This window comes from Geotrypetes seraphini, chromosome 10, assembly GCF_902459505.1.
Source record: "Geotrypetes seraphini chromosome 10, aGeoSer1.1, whole genome shotgun sequence".
NCBI classification, from domain to species: domain Eukaryota; kingdom Metazoa; phylum Chordata; class Amphibia; order Gymnophiona; family Dermophiidae; genus Geotrypetes; species Geotrypetes seraphini.
In genome coordinates, this window is record NC_047093.1 from 75,016,446 (window position 1) to 75,037,853 (window position 21,408).

General features: G+C 41.8%; 1 protein-coding gene across 3 annotated transcripts in view; it reads left to right on the plus strand.

Annotated features, from left to right (window-relative positions):
- Positions 1-21,408, plus strand: part of NR6A1 (nuclear receptor subfamily 6 group A member 1) — a 553,746-nt gene that overhangs the window by 443,909 nt on the left and 88,429 nt on the right. For all 3 annotated transcript variants that reach the window (XM_033959828.1, XM_033959829.1, XM_033959830.1), the window contains 2 exons: positions 11,685-11,740; positions 20,923-21,077. In XM_033959828.1, coding sequence (XP_033815719.1) covers positions 11,685-11,740; positions 20,923-21,077 — 211 coding nt within the window. The remainder of the gene's footprint in view (positions 1-11,684; positions 11,741-20,922; positions 21,078-21,408) is intronic.

The following is a 21,408-nucleotide window of genomic DNA, read 5'->3' on the forward strand; positions in this document are numbered from 1 at the left end:
GCGTGAGCAGCAACCCCCAAGCTGCTGTTGCCCCAGTGTCAGATCTTCCTCTGATGTCACTTCCTGTGCCCTCACCAAGTTGGAGCCCAGGTTAGACCCGCCCCCCTGCCCCACCTTACTACACTACTGGGCCCAAGGCAGTCGCCCTGCTACCAAGTTCCCATATGCTCGGTTAGAGTCCAAACAGAAAAGTGCTTTTTTCTTTGCAACTCCTTCTCTGTGGAATTGCATTCCAAGGAATCCATCCAAAATTTTAAGACCTTCCTAAAAACTTGAACTTGCCTTCTCCTCCTGATTTGGCTCCAGGTTTCCTCTCGGGGGGTCTCGAATCTCTGTGTAACTGCTCATTAGTGGTTCTTGTATGATTTAAATTCCTTTCCTATCTTTTAATGGAGTTCTTTTCAATGCTTCTTTTTCTTTAGATTAACCATTTACCCCCTCTTTTACAAAGGTGCGCTAAGCTTTTTAGCATGCGCTAAACACACGCTAATGCGTGCATCTTATCCTAGGGACACATTAGTGGTTAGCGCACATGTTGATTTAGCGTGCGCTAAATCTGTGCTAAAATTCTTAGCATGCCTTTGTAAAAAAGAGCCTTAGCCTTTCGTGTCAGTTTTAGCATTATAGTAAATGGTGAAAAAATAAAACACACCAAGCATTGGTTAAGTGTTTTGCTCCTGATGTAGCCCACGCCAGGTGAAACACAGTTGTTTGGGAGTTATTTTAATTTGATCCACTAATAAATTATTGTCTGACACTCATCTTGTCTGCTTTATGATTTATCTTCTTTTATAAGAGGTTTCCATCTGCACGATGGCAGGAAGCAAATCCCATACCATTATCCCTATGGAAAATAAGACATTATGCTTGATAGAGTCTAAAGGTGCCCCGAAGATGGAAGGAATCTTCAGCCTACAGCCATAGAAGAAATACAGAGCTTAGGGAGGGTGGGTTACCTGCATATAAGGGTTTATGAATTAGGGTCACTGAATCTTATAGGAGACAGGCAGCCAGCAGTGCGGAAATGTATTTGTATCTACATCATCTGGAGGCATTCCTGGTGGTGTACTTAAATCAGTTGAGGGAAACATTTATAAATTTGTGTGCTTTACTGTAAAGTACCCTAACAAAGGATGGATGGATCCTACCACCGAGTCAGCCACTTTCACGGTGATGAATCCACCCTGTGATGTTTCATGACAGAATACAGGAATAGTTTGCCATTGCCTTCTTCTGCAGTGTGTGGCTACACTATGTTGCTGCTGCCGCCTAACATAGGGCCCCTCTTCCTATGGCTCTTGGTATTCCCATGTGGTCTCCCATCCAGGTACTAACCAGGTCTGAACCTGCTTAGCTTCCAGTGGTAAGGGTGGCTCAACTCAGCACAGCCAGACTGTAGGCGCCCTAATAAAGTGCAGGTATAAATCCCTTTTAATGCTATTTTTGGGCACCTATTTGTGTTTTGAGAGAGATAATTTAATAACAGATTGCCTATGTGTTAAGGCCACTAAGGTGTACTTATTTTAGAAAGACATGTAGGTAGGTGCCTGTCTGTGTTTATAAAATTACTAGAGTTAACAAGCAGGAATTCTGGCTTGATTGAAGCCACAGGAATAAAAGTTTTGTTTGGCAGCGAGAGAGAGTGGGCATCTCCCATTGTGTATTTTTTTTAAAATCCATTCTTAATTGGTTTTTAATGGCACAATCAATGATCACGCCTCGTTAAATCAATCTTGGGATGCACTAGGATGGGCCTAAGACTGATTAGTTCAGGCACCTAAGACCCTTCCCAGATGCCAGGAAGGGGCCTAAGGCTCTCATTGGCCCCTCCTATGGGAAGAGCCTTAGGTTCCTGAACCAATCAGAGACTTAGGCCCCTCCCAGTGCATCCCAATATGCACTGGGAAGGGGAAGGCCTGCCGTTTTGAAGAAGCAGGCCTGCCAGCAGGAGGGACTGGGCATTCTTCCTAATGATCTTCAATTTGGAGGTACAGGGTGGTCATGGGTTTGGGGGGACCCCGGTGACAGTAGGGAGTGGGCATCCCTCCTGTCAATCTTTAATTTAAAGTTGAATGGTTCAGGGGAGGTCCCAGCAGCTGGAGGGAGTGGGCATTAGAGGTCTGCATGGGAACGGGGATTGTGGGAATCCCGCGGGGGTCCCACAGGGACCTCCCTCTAGCCAACGGGATTCCCACGGGGATGAAAGGCTTTGGAAGCAGGGTTCGTCCATATAATATAATGGACATGTCAACCTTAGTAAAAAAGGGGGTTTATAAGTTAATTACCTGAACAGAAAACAAAAAAAGGGTTCCACCAAAGAGATTCCACAAGGAAAACAGCAGCGCAAACACAAAAGAAACTGTGGAATTGATGATCCTGTCAGAAGTAATTGCTGCTTTTTATGGGGACGGGCGGGGATGGAGGTAATGCAGACTCAAATCCACAAAATCATCCAAAGAGCATTCTTCACAATGTGTAACCTAAGAAAAATAAGAAAATTCTTCAACAAAGATCAATACAAGTTATTAGTACAATCCCTAGTACTAAGTATTGTAGATTACTGCAACAGCCTCTACCTATCATGCCCAAACTACATGATAAAACAACTACAGTCTGTTCAGAACACGGCCCTCAGACTCATCTACTCCCTTGGCAAATATGACCACATCACCAATGCATACCTAGACTCACACTGGTTACCAATAAAAGCAAGATCCCAGTTCAAATTCTACTGTCTACTATACAAAGTAACACACGGAACAGCACCCAGCTACCTAAACAACAGACTACACCGTAACCTCTCACACAGATTAAAGAGAACTCAGAGCCTATTCATTTACCCCCCTCTCAATGGAACAAGACGAAAGAAAATATACGACAGTCTTTTAGCGACACAGGCAGCAAAGATTGATGCCACCATCTCCAATCTACTGATCAATTCAACAGACATTAAAGTATTCCGAAAAGAAATCAAAACTCATCTCTTCAAAAAACACTTCCCATCATCATAACCTCACAACAGCACTAGAAAATACTCTCATGACCACCACCATCACCACCATAGCAATACTTCAGAATCCTGACTTTACTATTTCTATTCATCACAACAACCTATCACTATCTACTATTTGCTTTCAATTTCTTCTAGAAATGCCCAGACTAACAATTGTAACTTGACACTTTCCTGATTCTATGTACTGCAACGCTACTGGAAATGTCCAGTCTTCTAATTTGTAATCCGCTTAGAACCGCAAGGCACAAGCGGAATAGAAATCACTAATGTAATGTAATGTAATGTAATTCTTTGCGGGGATGGGTGGGGACGGAGAGGATCCTGACGGGGACGGGTGGGGACGGAGAGGATCCTGGTGGGGACGGGTGGGGATGGAGAGGATCCTGGCGGGGACGGGCGGGGATGGGTGGGATTTCTGTCCCCGTGCAACTCTCTAGTGGGCATCCCTCCTGCCGATCTTCAATTTAAAGGTGAAGAGTCAGGGGTGTGTGTGGCTGAGGCAGGAGGGAGTGGGCATCCTTCCTGCTGATCTTCATTATAAAGTTGGGGGGTTTGCGGGGGGGGGGGGGGTGGGGGTGCAGCAGGAGGAAGTGGGCATCTCTCTTGCCAAGACTCAATATAAAGATGGAATTTGGGAGGGGGGAGGAGGAGGTGCCTGGGTGACTGAGGCAGGAGGGAGTGGGCTTCCCTCCTGCTGACTTGCCCAGAGTCACAAGGAGCTGCAGTCATGCATATACCTTTTTTTTTTAATGTTGGTGCCAAATTTTTGAAAATGTTTTCCATGCCTGAAAATAGTAGGATAAGATAACTTAATTCTTTGAATGAACAACCTTGTGGGCAGTGTTGCTTCTGATTCTTCCTCATCTTCTTTTGCTATTTGAATAATGTAATTCTGAGTACTGTTCAGAAAATGATTGCCTAAGGCAAACTCTGCAAAAAAGCCAAAAAGTGGAGAAAAGGTCATAACCAACCAGGGTTATGTGATTTTCTGTGAATCTTTATTGATATAAATTGTTTAAAGGCAGCGGTTTGTAGCACTGTTACACATTCAGCATTAGCTTCAGAGTTAGACGCGTCCCTTTATTTGCCTTGAACGATTTGCAAAATTTGGTTAGATCTTCTTGACCCCATACAATACTGATTTATTGACCCTCGAGACAGGCGCATAGAGCTGAAACATGGACCGTGTTGGATCCAACAGATTTATATCAATAAAGATTCACTGAAAATCACACATCCCTGGTTGTTTTTGATTTTTCTCTACTTTTTGGCTTTTTTTTGTTATGTTTCTGTGGAGATTTCTTTCCTTTTTTTTGGTCTGCTAAGGCTGGGGTAGGGAACTCCGGTTCTCGAGAGCCGTATTCCAGTTGGGTTTTCAGGATTTCCCCAATGAATATTGTCACAACCCAGCCTCAAGACTAGGGTTGTGCCAGGTCTATCTACTCCAAATACAAGCCTTACCCTGAAAAGGGCTAACCAGGGTGATAGGCTAAGCTCAGACAAACAGATAGGGTCTGAGTTCCTATCAAACCACCAGGTTGCAGAACCCTGGGGAGGGGAAGATGAGAGGGAGAACAGCCTGGAGCGGCAGGAGGTGCCTTACAAAAAAGAACAGCCTAAGAGGCAGGCTCACAGCCCAGCTAAGGCACAACTGCTGGGCCCAATTAAGGCTAATCAGAAAGCTCAGCAGAAGCAACAGGTTGTTCCTCTCCCTCACAGGTTAGGGTGTGTCCAGCTCAGGGCTTTAGAGGCTGTGCTTAGGAAGAACAAGTCAGTCTGCCCTGGGTCAGCCCAGGAAGGAGGCTCGAGTGACTGGGCTCCTGAATCCTCACTGTGTCAGGATGTTGAAATGCTTGAGGCATCCACTGTCCCTGAGGCAAACCAGCCAGCCAGCCAGGACGCCATAGAACCTATGGATACTTCCCTGGAACCAGAGGACATACACATGGATCAGAGCTAAGTTGGATTTCCTTGCTGTTTGTTTGCTTTTGGAATCCAGTTTTCTTTTGGGGCTGTCTGGAAGTACAAGGCAAGTGCAGACAGAGTGAGCAGTGCTGGGCTCACTGCTGCAGCTGTGCCTTATTTTGGGGACAGAGAAGAAAGTGTTTATTTTGAACATTTTGACTTTTGCTTTTTGCTATTTTGAGAGGACTTTGTGAATGACTGTGTGAAAGGGGTAGTAGCGTGGGGAGAATCCACATAAGATCCTCAGGGCGGGATTGTGGGGCCAATTTTTTGGCAAGCTTTAATTAAGTGGATTCTGCTACTCCCCTCCCCCACCAGCTGTTTGTGAAGTTGGTTGGGGAAGGCCTGTTAAAGACTAGGCCTAGGCAGCATGTTCTGGACTGTTTAAAACCATTGGGAATAACCAGGGAAAAGGCTGGGTGTTCCGGTAGCCGTATTTTGCCTTCTTTGATTGTGAGACTGGTAGGGCAAGGCTACACTAGAACCATTTGAACTTACCTGCAAGAAAGGTGTGGGCTGTATTTTTTTTACAAGTCCCAATTTTCTGTTTATATTTGATTTTTAAGTTCAAAACTTGAACTGTGGCACTTTTGCTATTTGGAGAACTGTGATAAGCAATAAAGTTGGACTCAGTTTTGTTAAAAGCTTTATTGTTCCTGCCATGTTTTTGTTTCACTCATAAGAACCAGCAGGACCTTCAACCTCTTTTGAAGGCACGGCAGAACTCGGTCTTTGCTGAGCCCTGGTCGGGAGCCGTTTGCAAATCCCGGCACCGGCAGGCTCACAATATGCATGAGATCTATTTGCATGCACTGCTTTCAATGCATATTCATTGGGGAAATCCTGAAAACCCAACTAGAATATGGCTCTCGAGGACCGGTGTTCCCTACCCTTGTGCTAAGGCAAACTCTGCACCAGGAGTCAATGAGTGATGCTGTATTGTCAGGCCTGAGCATTGGAGGAAAGCACTTGAACACATACGGACTGATTCTGGTAGTGGTGCCTGCCATGGCAGATGCCTAGAAAAATTGCTGCCTGCTACATTTCAATCACTGAACAGAATTGCGGCTTGTAAGAACCCTAGGTGCTAGAAATGTAGGCCAGGGTTTTACAGGCCTACATTTCTGGCACTTAGGGTCAATGGCGTGGTGAGGGTGAGAGGCACTCAGGGTGGTGGTGCCCTTCCCCCACCTTCATTTCCACCACCCCTCCTTCCCTCCTCCCTCTGCTACATGCGCACCCCCCTTCCCTTCCTCCGTATTCTAGTTGTTCACTGCCACAACCAACAACTTCAACGTGCTCCTCGTGACCACGTCCTCTCCCTCTAGCGTCACTTATGCGCGGAACCCAGACGTGAGGTCAGCAGGAGCCAACGTGGTTATGAGGAGGACGTTGAAGTTACTCGCGGCAGTAAACAACTAGAGTTATGGGGAAGGGAGCACACGTGGGTGGGGGGAAGAGGGGTGCCCCCACCATGATGGCGCCCAGGGCGGACTGTCAACCCCCCCCACCCACCTACCCCTTACTATGCCACTATGCCTAGAATTACAGCCAGTGGCACTTAGTGATGCCAAAGTCCAATGCTGCCCCTCAACACACCCACTTCCGGGCTTTGGCGTCACTAGGCGTCATGAGGCGCTGGTCCCAGAAGGCACCTAGAGGCACTTAATTTTAAAAATTCCATTTTTATCTGGTTTTTAATGGCACGATCAATTATCACGCCTCTTTAAATCAATTAAAACACTTAAGTTAGGTGCTGGCAGGCACGATCTAGACGCCTGCCGATGCCTAATGATCAGCATCTTTTTTGAGAATCCAGCCCACAGAGATCACAGTATTAGAAAATACATGACTGATTTTAGTAAAAATGTGTTTAATAGATATTAATTCTTCATATGGTATACAAATAAACGTGTGTGTGTGTGGGGGGGGGGGGGTTTCTGATATTGTAAAAAGCTGGAAGAGGCCTATACTACTCTTCAAAGGCTTTCCCCCAGGCTTTCCCCCTCCCTCACTATCTGCCTCTCTACAACTCCATGATAGCACATCTTTGAGATCATCTGTTTCAGAGCCAGCAGGTATTAAGAACAATTTATCAGGCTTTCTGCATAATCTTCTCCAGTTATTCTGGTTATGGGGTTATCCTGCTTGTAATGTTGAAAAACTGTACTACCTTTTTGGGACATTGGATGATTGGATTGCTGAGAAGAGACTCTAAAGCAGGGGTGTCAAAGTCCCTCCTCGAGGGCCGCAATCCAGTCGGGTTTTCAGGATTTCCCCAATGGATATGCGTGAGATCTATTAGCATACAATGAAAGCAGTGCATGCAAATGGATCTCATGCATATTCATTGGGGAAATCCTGAAAACCCAACTGGATTGCAGCCCTTGAAGAGGGACTTTGACACCCCTGCTCTAAAGAAATGCAGCCAATAATTGCTCCCTAATTCTCTTAATTGAACATGAAATATAATGAAAATTATTTTCTTTTTATATGTTGTACGTACATAGTTTTTACAAAAACATATACTAACAAGAAAGGATGTCTAAATACTATATATCAAAAAACAACATCCAATGCTATTCAGCACTACCTAAAAGATATAGAAAAAAGGAGAAAAGACCTCAGTGTCTAATAGGGGTTCCAAAAAAAACTTCCCACAGAGACAAGCTACTCTCAGAATCACCACTGAGACCAGCAGACACATCCTCAGTCAAAAACTCCAAGATAAGTGGAATTACATAAAATAACAGTCTTTCAATGTCTTTCAATATCATCACTTATCTGGAAATGGTCTGCTGGTCTCAAAGTGGTGATTTTGAGAGAACCCCTATTAGACACTGAGGTCTTTTCTCCTTTTTTCTATATCTTGTAGGTAGTGCTGAATAACATTGGATGTTGTTTTTTGATACATAGTACGTACATAGTTGACATAAGAAAATACATAACGCGGGTTGGGCTGGCGATAAATGGCTCTTCAAGCCCAGCATCCTGGACAGTGACTAGTCCTGGTCACTTAGAAATAATCATCTCTTAGATCCTGGATAGGAAAGTTCAGTATAAGTTGCTTAGACCCAGAAACAGACAGTGGAGGTACTTTAAGTGAGGCTAAATTTTTAATGAACCTGTTCTACAGTAGGAGACATGCTGAAAGAGGATGCAACAACAGATTCAAGGAAAATGACAATGAGGCATAGAGTTCTTTTATGAACACACGGCAGCAATTTTGTAAAACATTAAAAATAATTCATTTGGGAAGCTAGTATAGTACCATCAGATGGGGTTTAGTTTACAATAGAATTGAATAACAAGAGGTGAACTGTTCTTGATTTTTTTTTTTTTTTTTGTATTATTTAATTGGTTCTTAGGCTCCTTTTTGATGTGGGCTGTATTGTTTTCTTCAATGAGTGCTTGAAAGTACTTGTTTAATTAAAAGTTAAATAAAAAAAAAGTTTTAATTGCATGATTAATCACAATAAAAATTTTAATTGGCCAATTAATTGCATAAAGTGTCCCCCTCACATCTCCTGTAAAAGTGAAAAATAAAGCAGCAGATATAAATTCTCAAAACTGACCTATTTCAATTTCTAAACTGAAAATAAAATCAATTTTTCTTTCTTTTGTTAACTGGGTGATTTTATTTTTCTAATCACTTATTTCTGCATCCTGTCCATTCATTATTTCTTTTCTCTCCTCCTTTCTTCTTCATTTTCTGCCCTATATCCATCTTTCAAGTTCAGCTTTCTTCCTCCTGAAATCTGCCTAGTTTCCATCTCATCTGTTCTCTTTTCCTTCTCACCATGTGCACCATCTCATCTCCTCTTTGCTCTATGAGCATCTCTTCCATGGGCACAATGTCCTTTCTTATTTTCCCCTCCATGGGCATCATTTCATCTCCTCTTCCATAGGCACATCTCATTCTTTCCATCTCATCTCATCTCTTCTCCTATCCTCCCCTCCATGTTCACCATCTCAACTCCTCTTTACTTTATGGGCACTATCTCCTTTCTTCTTTTCCCTTCCATGGGCACCATAACATCTCCTTTCCCTTTCCCTCCATGAACACATCTTCTTTCTCCCCTATCTTTCCCTTCATAGGCACACCCTCCCTTCCCTTTGCCTGTACTCTGGCATCATTTATTCTACTCCCACCCCCACAGTCTGGATCTCTCCTGCAGGTTACGGATCTTTGCCTCTCCTGTTTCCCTGCACTTGTGCATCTGATTCTCCCTTACCTTCCCTGTTTGCCATTATAGTCTCTTGCTGCGCTAGTGCCACAACCACCCCCTCGCATGCACACACATGTGGTATCTCCCTCTCTATCCCCTTGCTGGCCCCCCAGCTTTCTTTTACGAATGCACACTGCTGCTCTATAACCTCGAGCTCTCCCTCTGTAGATCCCACCTCCTCCAAACAGAACTTCCTGTTTCTTGCAGGCAGGACACTACAGAGGGAGAGTTCGCAACTTTAGAGAAGCAGTGTGTATTTGGCACTGCAGACTGTAAAAGCAAGCTGGGGGGTGGCGGCAAGGAGAGGTTGAGTGCAGGTTTGTGCACATGCAGGAAGGGTAGAAAAAGCAGAGAGATACCAAGAGGAGGAAATGGTGAAATGAAGTGAGGTACAGATAGGGAGCTTGGTGCAATTAATGTGTTAAAATTATTACTATGAGTTAATATTTTAACACGTTAATTGTGTTAAATGTGCAGCCCTAAGAAAAAAATAATAATAATTTGTTACACAAATATTTTATCCTATTATTTTTTATGGGCACTTAATACTAGTTTAATAAAACACTGGAGATCGTTTTTCTCCTCGTGCCTACCCTGTTGTGTATGTCTTCACTATGCTGTTTTCCCTTAGGAAGAGCACTCCCAGATTCTCTCAAAGGTCATATATGCGCACCTAGGAAACTCTATGCCTGGTGGCTTCTGGACATTACCTGGTCAGTTTCAAACATTATATTGCAAAATCATTTAGGACAGTAGTTCCCAAACTTGGTTCTGAAGGCTTTGGTTTTCATGATATCCACAATGAGAGAGATGTAGAGACAGTACATGCAAATCTGACATAAATACTCTTTGTGGATATCCTGAAAATCTGACTGGCTGGGGGCCTCCAGGACCAGGTTTGGGAACCACTGATTTAGGCTAATGGTTGGCTTAAACATGGGCACGTGTGTGTGTATATACGTGATGCAAGATTCCACATTAGGAGTCACCGCCCAGGAAATGGATCTAAGTGACATTGAGGATACGTTGAAACCCTCAACTCGGTGTTCAGTGGCGGCTAAGAAGGCAAATAGAATGTTAGGAATTATTAGGAAAGGAATGGAAAAAGATGAAAATGGTAATGTCTTTGTTTCGCTCTATGGTATGGCCACATCTTGAATACTGTGTGCATTTCTGGTTGCTGTATCCTAAAAAAAAGATCTAGAATTAGAAAAGGTACAGAGAAGGGCAACAAAAATGTTAAAAGGAATGGGACGACTTATCTTTGAGGAAAGGCCAAAGCAGCTAGGGCTCTTCAGCTTGGAGAGGAGAAATAAGGCCGGTACTGGGCAGACTTGCACAGTCTGTGTCTGTATATGGCCATTTGGGGGAGGATGGGCTGGAGAGGGCTTCAATGGCTGGGAGGGTTTAGATGGGCCGGAGTAGGTTTTAACGGAGATTTCGGCAGTTGGAACCCAAGCACAGTACCGGGTAGAGCTTTGGATTCTTGCCCAAAAATAGCTAAGAAGAAAAAATTTAAAAAATTTAAATTTAATCAGGTTGGGCAGACCATTTGGGTCTTTATCTGCCGTCATCTACTATGTTACTATATGATAGAGATCTGTAAAATACTAAGTGGAGTGGAAAGGATAGATGCAAATCATTCCAAAAGTACTAGGACCAGGGTGCATGCAATGAAACTACTAAGTAGTAGATTTAAAACAAACTGGAGAAAATATTTCTTCACTCAACGTGTAATTAAATTCTGGAATTTGTTGCTAGAAAATATGGTGAAACAGTTAGCTTACCAGGGTTTACAAAAGGTTTGGATAATTTCCTAAAACGAAAGTCCATAAGCTATTGTTGAGATGCTTATTCGTAGGATAAATAGCATAAAATCTGTTTTACTTCTTGGATCTTGCCAGGTACTTACGACCTGGGTTGGCCACTGTTGGAAACGGGATACTGGGCCTGATGGACCTTCAGTCTGTTCGCCATATGGCAACTCTTATGTTCTTATAAGGGAGAGTATTTTTCAATTGAAAGGAAGCTCTGGAATGAGAGGACATAGGATGAAAAGGGACAGACTCAGGAGGAAGTACTCCTTCACAGAAAGAGTGGTGAATGTGTGGAATGGCCTCTGGTGGAGGTTGTAGGATGAATATTTGAATTCAAGAAAGTTTAGGACAAATGCATAGGATTTCTAAGGGAGAAGAAAAGAGAGTGTATAGTATGATGGGCAGACTGGACAAGCCTTCGTTTTTTATCTAATACCTCTTCTAATACTTACATGGCCTACTGGAGGTAGGAAGAAAAATATGCAATTTGTCCATTCCCTTCTTTTACTTCTCACCTTCCCTTCCCTTGCCCCCCCCCCCCCACTAGATAAATACCATGCCCTTCTTCAACAAGAGCATTGACTCCTTGAAGCTTTGTCCTCTGAATCTAGCAACCACCGTGCTGTGTACCTTCTGACATGCTTGTTTTTCTTGTTTCAGCAATCAGAGAAGACGGAATGCCAGGGGGCAGAAACAAAAGCATTGGGCCTGTCCAGGTAATTGTATAATGCTTTTTGTAGCTTTTGTTTATGTGAAGGGTAAAGGGTCATGGCTTTGATTTACTGCCTTTCTGTGGATACAACCAGAATCGTATACGTAAACTATATGCAAGCACTTTTTCTGTCCCTAGTGGGCTCACAATCTAAGTTCAGTACCTGGAGCAAGTGACTTGTCCAAGGTCAGAAGAAGCTGCAGTTGGAATCAAATCCAGTTCCCCAGGATCTCAGCCTAACACACTAACCTTTAGGGTACTCCTCCACTCTGCATCAGTGGGGTGCTGATGCTCAGAAATAATGACTTTTGGGAGTAAAACATCACGTAGCATGTCGGTATGTATAGTATGTGTATACTTTCCTTTTGCAAATTATCCCCATGTGCAAAATTTATAAAATACGAGGGTGAATCAAAAATTAAAGGCAATTGATAAATTACACAATAACCGGAACAGAGCTAGTGAAATGCAACATATGCACTCGTACATTGCTTCTTGGATAGATCATCCATGTACAGTGCAGCGTTTGGCCTTTAGTCATGGCAGCCACAAGGACAGAAACCTGGATGCTCCGTTGCAAGATTGCACCGTTGAAGAACCATGTGCAGTAGTGCGCTTTCTTTGGGCAGAGGGAGTGAAACCTGTGGGAATTCACCATCGGATATTGACTCAGTACGAACATAGCGCCATGAATCGATGAGTGGGAATAACAGGTGTAACTGACATAGGTAATTCTGATCACCCATCAACATCACGCACACAAGAGCACATTGACAGGGCGGTTGCCTTGATTAGAGAAGACCAATGGATAATGGTGTCTCGATCGGCTGCAAATTTGGATATCAGCTATGGATCTGCATTTGCCATAAAGCGTGATGACTTGGGATACAGGAAAGTCTGTGCACAAGGATCTTCCATATGAAGAACGGCTTGACAAATTACAGCTATACTCGCTCGAGGAGCGCAGAGAGAGGGGAGACATGATCGAGACGTTCAAGTATCTTACGGGCCGCATTGAGGCGGAGGAAGATATCTTCTTTTTCAAGGGTCCCACGACAACAAGAGGGCATCCGTGGAAAATCAGGGGCGGGAAACTACGAGGTGACACCAGGAAATTCTTTTTCACTGAAAGAGTGGTTGATCGCTGGAACAGTCTTCCACTACAGGTGATTGAGGCCAGCAGCGTGCCTGATTTTAAGACCAAATGGGATAGACACGTGGGATCTATTCACAGAGAAAGGTAGGGGAGGGTCATTAGGGTGGGCAGACTAGATGGGCTGTGGCCCTTATCTGCCGTCTATTTCTATGTTTCTATGTTTCTATGTAATGGGTTCCCAGATAGCTTACTGATCTGCACAAGCAACAGCGTGTGGAGGTTGCGACCCAGTTCCTCAGACGGTATGAAGAAGATCCGAGTAGTCTGGAGGGATTTGTTACTGGTGACGAGACATGGGTGCATCACTGCAATCCAGAGAGCAAAAGACAAAGCATGATAAAAGTAAAGGAAGCGGTGCTCACCTAGCTTCGGGAGCAGCTGAAAAAACCTCTTCTCTGCAGGAACGCAGAAGCTAGTTGAACAATACAACAAATGTGTCATCTTGTGGAAAAGTGATATGTTCAATTGCTCACAGTTACTTCTAAATGTATTTTGACTTTAATTTTTGATTTACCCTCGTACATTTAGAAGTCCAAACCCTCCCTAAACACAGACTATATACAGTATATAGTTTTAGTTTTTGCCTGGTCTCTATTGGACTTCTAGCTCCATTTGAACCAGAGATGGATTCTAATGCCACAGAATAACCCAGGAAGTTTCCCCACTACTTTATCTCCCTTCCCAGCAATTTGGTGCAGCCATAGCTTGGGGCCTGTACATTAGAGCTGCTGTCTGACAGACTTGCCCAGACTTGCTTTGACATCTCTTTCTCTTAGATTCTTACAAGTCCCACTCTTCAATGTCCAGGCCCCCTCCCATGTCTTACCACCAGGTTTTGCAGTGTTACACAAAGGCACCAACACTAGTAAAGCTGTAATCCAAAGCTTCTAGCATGCCCTGGGGCAGGCTGACCGTTCGGGCAACTAGGCAGTGCCTGAGGGCCCAGAGCAGCAGGGGGCCCAGTGCCTCCCATTGTCTTTCTCCCTTTCCTTGATCCAGCATAAACGGTGACTTCCATGAGGTGCCAGTCAGTGGCGGTAATTCAGAGATGCTGCCAGTGGTTTTCTTAAAGCCTCTCTTCTGCCTTGAACCACCCCGTATAAACTAGAAGTTGTGTCAGAGGGGTGGTTCACATCAGTAGTGAGGCTCCACGCAAGCCGCTGGCAGCATCTCTGAATTTCTGCTGCTGCTGAGCACCTCATTGAAGACACAGTTTGAGACAGACTGGGGACAGGAGGTGGAGGGAGATAAAAAGGGAAAGATGATGGTAAGGGGGGGGGGACAGGATCCTCATTTCCCGAGGGCCCAGATCCCTCTCAGTCCACCCCTTTTATGCCTCGCTGGTTCATGTTAGATTTTTAATCATAACCTCTCCCAATATGATGCAGCTGTACTGGTACTTTTAAGGGTTGTAAACATGACCACTCTGAAGGTTACTCCTGCATTCTTCCAAACTTAACGGCAGTGTATTATCTTATCTTTGAGTGGTTTAATGGTCGTAGGACAAGTATGTTCTATGGACAAGTATGGTTCTATGATGCAACCTATGCTTTGTTCACTTCACATTGAACACTAGTAGGTTGTGGGTCTGAGCACTACATATTAATTTATGTATAATTTTTTTTCATCTGTGACAGTGTAGTGGATTGAGTGCATTATTGATACCACACGTAGCATATTATGGGATATAATGCGGACAATTATATAAACCATTTTTCACATGTAACCTGTGTTTAATCAAAGTGAATCATAAATCTACACAGCCAAAATTGCATATATCAGTATATGTGCTGTCAAGATGCCTGGGCATAATTTGTGTGAAACATCTATTGCTGTGTAGGCATGTATTTTATAACAATAAATAAGACTACTCCACTTATTTAAACTATAAGCACTATCTCTGACAGGACACTGGTAAGAACAGAATGGCAAGCACCGCAACAAAAGTGAAGAGGTGACATTTGAGAAAGCCCTGAAGAAACGGCTATTGCCGTGAAACATTGGCTAACACGTTGTTTCATCTTTACAGTTTAAAAGGCAGCCTTTGATTCTAGTCCCGCATAAATAGAGTAGTGGTAATAGCCCACTCCTTCTGGAAGTTTTTTGCCGATGATGTAGGTCAGTGGTTCCCAAACCTGTCCTCGGGAACCCCCAGCCAGTTAGGTTTTCCAGATATCCCTAATAAATATGCATGAGAGAGATTTGCATATAATGGAAGTGACAGGTATGCAAATCTCTCTCATGCATATTCATTAGGGATATCTTGAAAACCTGACTGGCTGGGGGTCCCCCAAGACAGGTTTGGGAACCACTGATGTAGGTGGAGGAGGTTTGAGCAGTTCTTGCTCTACCGTGATAATACCTGAGGCTTTTTCTTCCATTGGAGATAGTGCTTATAGTTTAAATAAGTGGAGTAGTCTTATTTATTGTTATTTATTTATCCACTTCTACCGTTTTCAGGCATGTATCTTATAAAATATGCAAGTACATGCATAGATTTAAACCAGGGCTGTCAAAGTCCCTCCTGGAGGGCCGCAATCCAGTCGGGTTTTCAGGATTTCCCCAATGAATATGCATGAGATCGATGAGCATACAATGAAAGCAGTGCATGCACATAGATCTCATGCATATTCATTGGGGAAATCCTGAAAACCCAACTGGATTGTTGCCCTCCAGGAGAGGGACTTTGACACCCCTGATTTACACCTTCAGAGAAGGTGTGAATTTGTATGAGGGCATTAGGCTTGTACAGTGATCCCTGTAGTACACAATTTTGTGCAGGTATGTAGATGCCCAGGTGTCCTTTGTAATAATATCTGTCAAAAATATGATTGCCTAAAAATGAGTGATAGCTGCTATTTTGGATTGTCACCTTATTAAAGGGTTTTTTTTCTTTAAGTAAATTTGGGGTTTTTTTTTCCTTCCTGTCCTGTTATGATGTGGATTATAGAAAGTTTGCTTAATTGGTTACTTTAATGTTTTTCAAATATAACAACAAATTCAAAACTATAATAAATCTACAAACGACATCAATGGGCCCCATATTAATTTAAAAATTTTTATATTTCCCGACAAATCAGCATTCATTTTCTCATATTTATAAATTAAACATAAAATTGCCCACCAGAATGTGAAATTTAAACGATCCCAATTTTTCCAGTTTCTCATAATTAATTGTATAGCTGTACCTGTCATAATTAAAAACAATCGCCTCCTATATTTATCTAGGGGATCTTTAACATACAATATAGTCCCACAAATCACTACTTCATAAGATAAAGGAATCTCAGAATCTAAAATATTACTATGTCCCCAAATCGACTTCCAAAAACTCAGAATCATAGGACAATAAAACAGTAAATGATCCAAAGTACTTACGTCTAAATGACAGTGCCAGCATCTATTAGACCTAGAATTATCTAACTTATTCAATTTAACTGGGGTCCAATAAGAACGATGTAACCGAAAAAAACCAAGTTTGCTTCATAGATGCTGACGCTGTACATTTTAATCTCCAAGACCAAATACGTGGCCATCAATAAATAATAAATAAATATGATTATCTCGAGGGAAACAAAATCTGCCAATCAAAATAATGAGCACCTTTCCCTCAGCATAACTCATCAAATAAAAATTAAAGCCCTCTTTTACAGAGCCGATTACTGCGACAACCTGCGGTAAATTGCACTTTGGTGCCGTTGCTATGCAGCAGCCACTAGCACTGCTTTGTAAAAAAAAAAAAAGGGGGGGTTAAAAAGCCATTAGGAAAAGAAAACACTTTAAAACAATTGCGGCAGATAATACTGGCAACACTCATTTTGGTGCCTCAAATGTTAGACCTGTTTCTGAGTATATTTGACCTGCTGATTCCAAATACAGCACCAGTTTTCTCCTTGCAGCTATAGTTTTTGAGATAAAGAACATGTGCCATATACCACTCTTCATGCTGCTCTCTGCTCGCCCATTAAAAATTCAGGATATTTTAATGTAATGTTTAAATTAATATCTTTTTTAATATATATATAATCTTTATTCATTTTCAGATCAGATACAAAATCCAAACAATATATCATCAAATAATACATTAAACAGCACTTATAATCAAACAAATATTAATACAAAGTAAATTCACCTCCCTCCCCCCAGTCTCTGGATGTGTGTGGAAATCAACTAGGAATTAAAGGTTTATTTATTTAATCAGTTTTAATAAATGTCGAATGGACCTCATGTTTCTTTAATTTTTTTTATTATATCCCAATTGCTCAGCATTCATTCTTTCAAATCTATAATATTGATAAAGAGTTTTCCACCAAAAAGTAAAGTTCAATCTGTCCCAGTTCTTCCAATTTATCGTTATTAACTGCATGGCTACCCCTGTCATAAGAAGAAGTCTGTTCTTTTTCCCATCAATTGGACTCTTAGGGGCTCATAATCGAAAGAGAAAAACGTCCAAAAACCAGCCTAAGTCGGCACTTGGTCGAATATTGTCAAAATACGTCCAAGTGCCGATAATAAAAACGGGTTTTGGATGCATTTCTAAACAACCTAGGCCTTCATAGTGCCGCTGAACAACCAAAGCTAAATGGGGCGTTTCAGGAGGAGTGTCGAAGGCGGGAATGGGCGGGACGTGGGCCGGCTTAGACTTAATCGTACAGCATGTATAACCGAAAATTATACAGCCCAGGATTGACGGAACTTGGACATTGTGACTTAGACCACTTAAAACATGGTCCAAGTCACAAAAACCCACCTAAAGGCACCAGATAAGCACTGCAAACATATAAAACAGACCCCCACACACTACCCCAGTGATCACCGACCCTCCTTCAACCTCATAAAAATCATAATTACACCTTTAAAATTCAGCCTCCAGACCATCATCACCTGGCAGCCTGGTATAGGAAAGCCTAGTCGTCCAGCACAGAGGCGGCAGAGAATTCAGTGCAGCTCCCTGCGCTAATAACCACTATCGCAGTTTAGTAAAAGAGGTGGGGGGGGTAAATTTCCTATTCAAAAAAGAAAGCTTTTATGATATCCTGATTCTGCAGAAGAGATCTTTTAAAGAGTGGTAAAAAAAAAATTAATAAATTCAACCATATCTAAGAAACTAGAGCTGATGCGATCTATCCAATGCAGTTTTCTGAATCAGTGCCCAAAATAACCCCAAGAACAGGTTAGAAAACCCAAGGCACCAAGACATTTTTTGTTGTTGGCCTGTGTAATTCATCATATAGTCTTTATTTAGATGCGCACATAGCATGCATTAATGCCTAGCCACAAGTAAATGTGCAAACAAAACTTTAAAAACAACAAAAAAAACAATTTTGAGAGTTTGCACATTCATTTATGGCAGATATTACTGTATACACCGTGTAGATCTGATGAGGAGTGATGATGAATTACTGGTGCTAATACTTTCATAACAAAGCTGTTTCCCTTATACTTGAAGGAACATTAATCAAAAGATCGCAGGGGATATAGCCTTCTGGCAAAACATGATGTCATGTCAGAGTCCCATGACTTACATTTAAGATGATGCACTTATACCCAAGATGGCTCTTACTTTCCTAATAAATTTTGCGATTAGGGCTCAAACTTATACCTTGTGCAAATATTACCCCAATGCTGAAAAGTGCTTTACACCAGTATCAGTGTAAATTAAATGTTTCGACAACTCCCCTTCATGATATATTCAACGTGTTGTGTAAATAAATGTGGCCTCAAATACACCACCTCCACCCTTGATAATGATAAGTTTATATCGGGAGGGGATATCGGTGTCTTCTTAAGCTTTTTAGCTTATCCCTTTTGTATTATTTATTGTTTGATTTTTTACTTTTTAAATATTTATAGGAGATTTTTTTCCAAATTTAAGAATTATTTTATACTTAACTTAAATTCTTTGAAAACTATCATGCTCGTGGGGCTGAATGATCCGACATGTTTCACAAAAATTGCTTTATCAAGGATCCCCCAGAGCCGCAATGTACTCCACCTAACTCAGATTCATTAGCAAGACTGATACTGGTGTAAAGCACTTTTCAGTGTTGGGGTTACATTTAAGATGAGCACTTGAATGACACGGTGACAAAATTCATCACCGTTCCCGTCCCCGCGGATAACCGCGGGAAACCATCTTTATGTCATTCTTTAGGGAAAGAGGGAAGAATCAGAGTATGAATGGCCACAACAACTGACCCGCAAGCTTTGCTTTGAATAATGCTGGTGTAGAAGGACAGAGGATGAAATAGACACTAGAAAATTACATGGGTTTGACGGGAACAGTGATGAATTTTGTCGCCGTGTCATTCTCTACTTAATACTTCATAAGATACATTTAAGTGTTATTAGATTAAGCTATATTAGTGAATATATTGAAGTATGGATAATGGAGTAATGATTGATGACCTTGGCTTGTAATATCTCTTTTATGCTATAGGTATCTTTCTAGACTTTTCACTTGGACACCTTGTTTTAGCTACCCCTCTATACCAAGTATTTCACTTATTCCTCTGTTGGTAAAATCAGATATCATGACCAAGATAAGCTGCGGTAAACATTAATGTATGCTTACTGCAGGTTGTTCGAGGATCGGCACACATTTCCCATATGCTAAACATATTTTTTTTTTTTTTTTAAGCGATGGGGGCATGCTTGAGGGCAGAGAATAGCGTGCCCTGCGCTAATTGGTTAACACAGTTAACATTGGCTAAACTATTAACCTGTGGCTAGCAGAAGAGCCCTTATCGCCTGGAAATTAGCATTTGGCCATTAATTCAGAGGCTGGATAATGCAGCTATTTTACAGCCGAGCTAAATGTGGCCTCAGTGCACGGGAAACCCACCCGCTAATAATAATGCAGGCAATGATTTAGTACACAGCGTAGTAAAAGGGCCCCAAAGAATGAAAAAGAAAACCAGCAGAAATTATACTTCGTACTGCCTAAAACCTACTATGAAATAAGCTCGCTTTAAATATATCATGAGGAATTTATATATTAGAGGAAAAAGAGACCTTTGCCTTTAATATTAAAAATTTTTATAGATATAATAATTCTTTAATCATTGGTCATTTAGGCCCACTTTTATCAAGCTGTATTAGGTTTTTTTTTAATCGCAGGCTGCTGTGGTAAAAGCTCCTATGCTCATAGAATTCTTGCAGCTTGATAAAAGGGGGGCCTCAAAGAAAAATTCCTTTCTATATGTAGTTTAGTTAAAATATAGTACTCTTATAACAAATGTTAGGATTTATCTTTTTTAAACTTAATGAAGCATGAGGAGAAACCCCAGTGGAAGCCTCACCACGCCTTTAAAAAAATATTAGTATGAGTAGAGGTCTGGAAGGTCTTGTTCCTCCTGTATTACATAAGTTCCTTATAATATATTTAAAGAGAGATGCTTATTTACAATTATCTACTAAGATACCTGTGCTTGTCTAAATAAACCTGACTCTTCCAAGGGCATGAAGTCAAAAGCCATAGTGGCTTGTTATTTCTCTGCCAAAATGTGCAAACTGACAAGCTCTAAACTACTTGATCAAGTTGCAGAATGAATCCTGGCCTCCTTAAAGCACAAGTGCTTCAGGGCCTGTAAAGCCTCCAGTAAATCTTTCCATGCAGTTCTGAAAGCCCTCCAGTCAGGGCCCTACAATTTCTTAAGTTGTTGCAATGGGAAAACACACAGTAAATGCCTTACTGATTGATGGCATAGCTCGCCCGAAGGTGTCTTGTAAAATGCCCAGCAATTCAAAGCAATAGGCTTGCTGCCACACCAAAGGAAAATAATTGCTTTGCTTTTTTTTTTTTTTTTTCCAAGAGCAGGATAAAATGGCTTCTTGCACAAAGTCTAGCAAGTGTGTACTATCAACATGACAGAGGAGGATATCAGAATGATTTGTTTCATGAATTTTAAGGTTCCATGATAAAACACCAATCCAGTCTAGATCTGTGCTGATTTTAAAAATTAATGTTTTGGGGTTTTGTTTTGTTTTTTTGGAAGTCCAGGCGTTTAATTTATTTTTTCATTGAAAAGATTTCAGAGGAAGAGATTGAAAGAATTATGTCTGGGCAAGAATTCGAGGAGGAGGCCAACCACTGGGGCAACAATGGAGACAGTGACCATGGTTCCCCTGGTAACGGCGTGTCTGAGAGCAACCAGCCATCGCCTGTTTCCACTCCATCCTCAAGGTGGGATATTTAATTGAAAGAAACATTTCAGATTAAACAATTGGATATTATGCCTTCTTATTTGCAGTTTGTAAGACAGATCCTAAATGGCAATTCAATTTATTGTTCTCTTCAGGTTTTTGTATCCTACTATAGCACCATGACAGCGGCATGACAATGAACGTACAGCTTCTCTCTCTAACAAATTCTCGTAAATATTTTCTTTTCCTCATGCCCAGTTATCTTTTCAAAATGGAAAAAGATTTTCATAAAATCTTGCTATGTAGTACCAAATAAAATTCAAGGTACTATCAAATTGTAACCAATTCTATTGCATATTTATGAAGAAAAT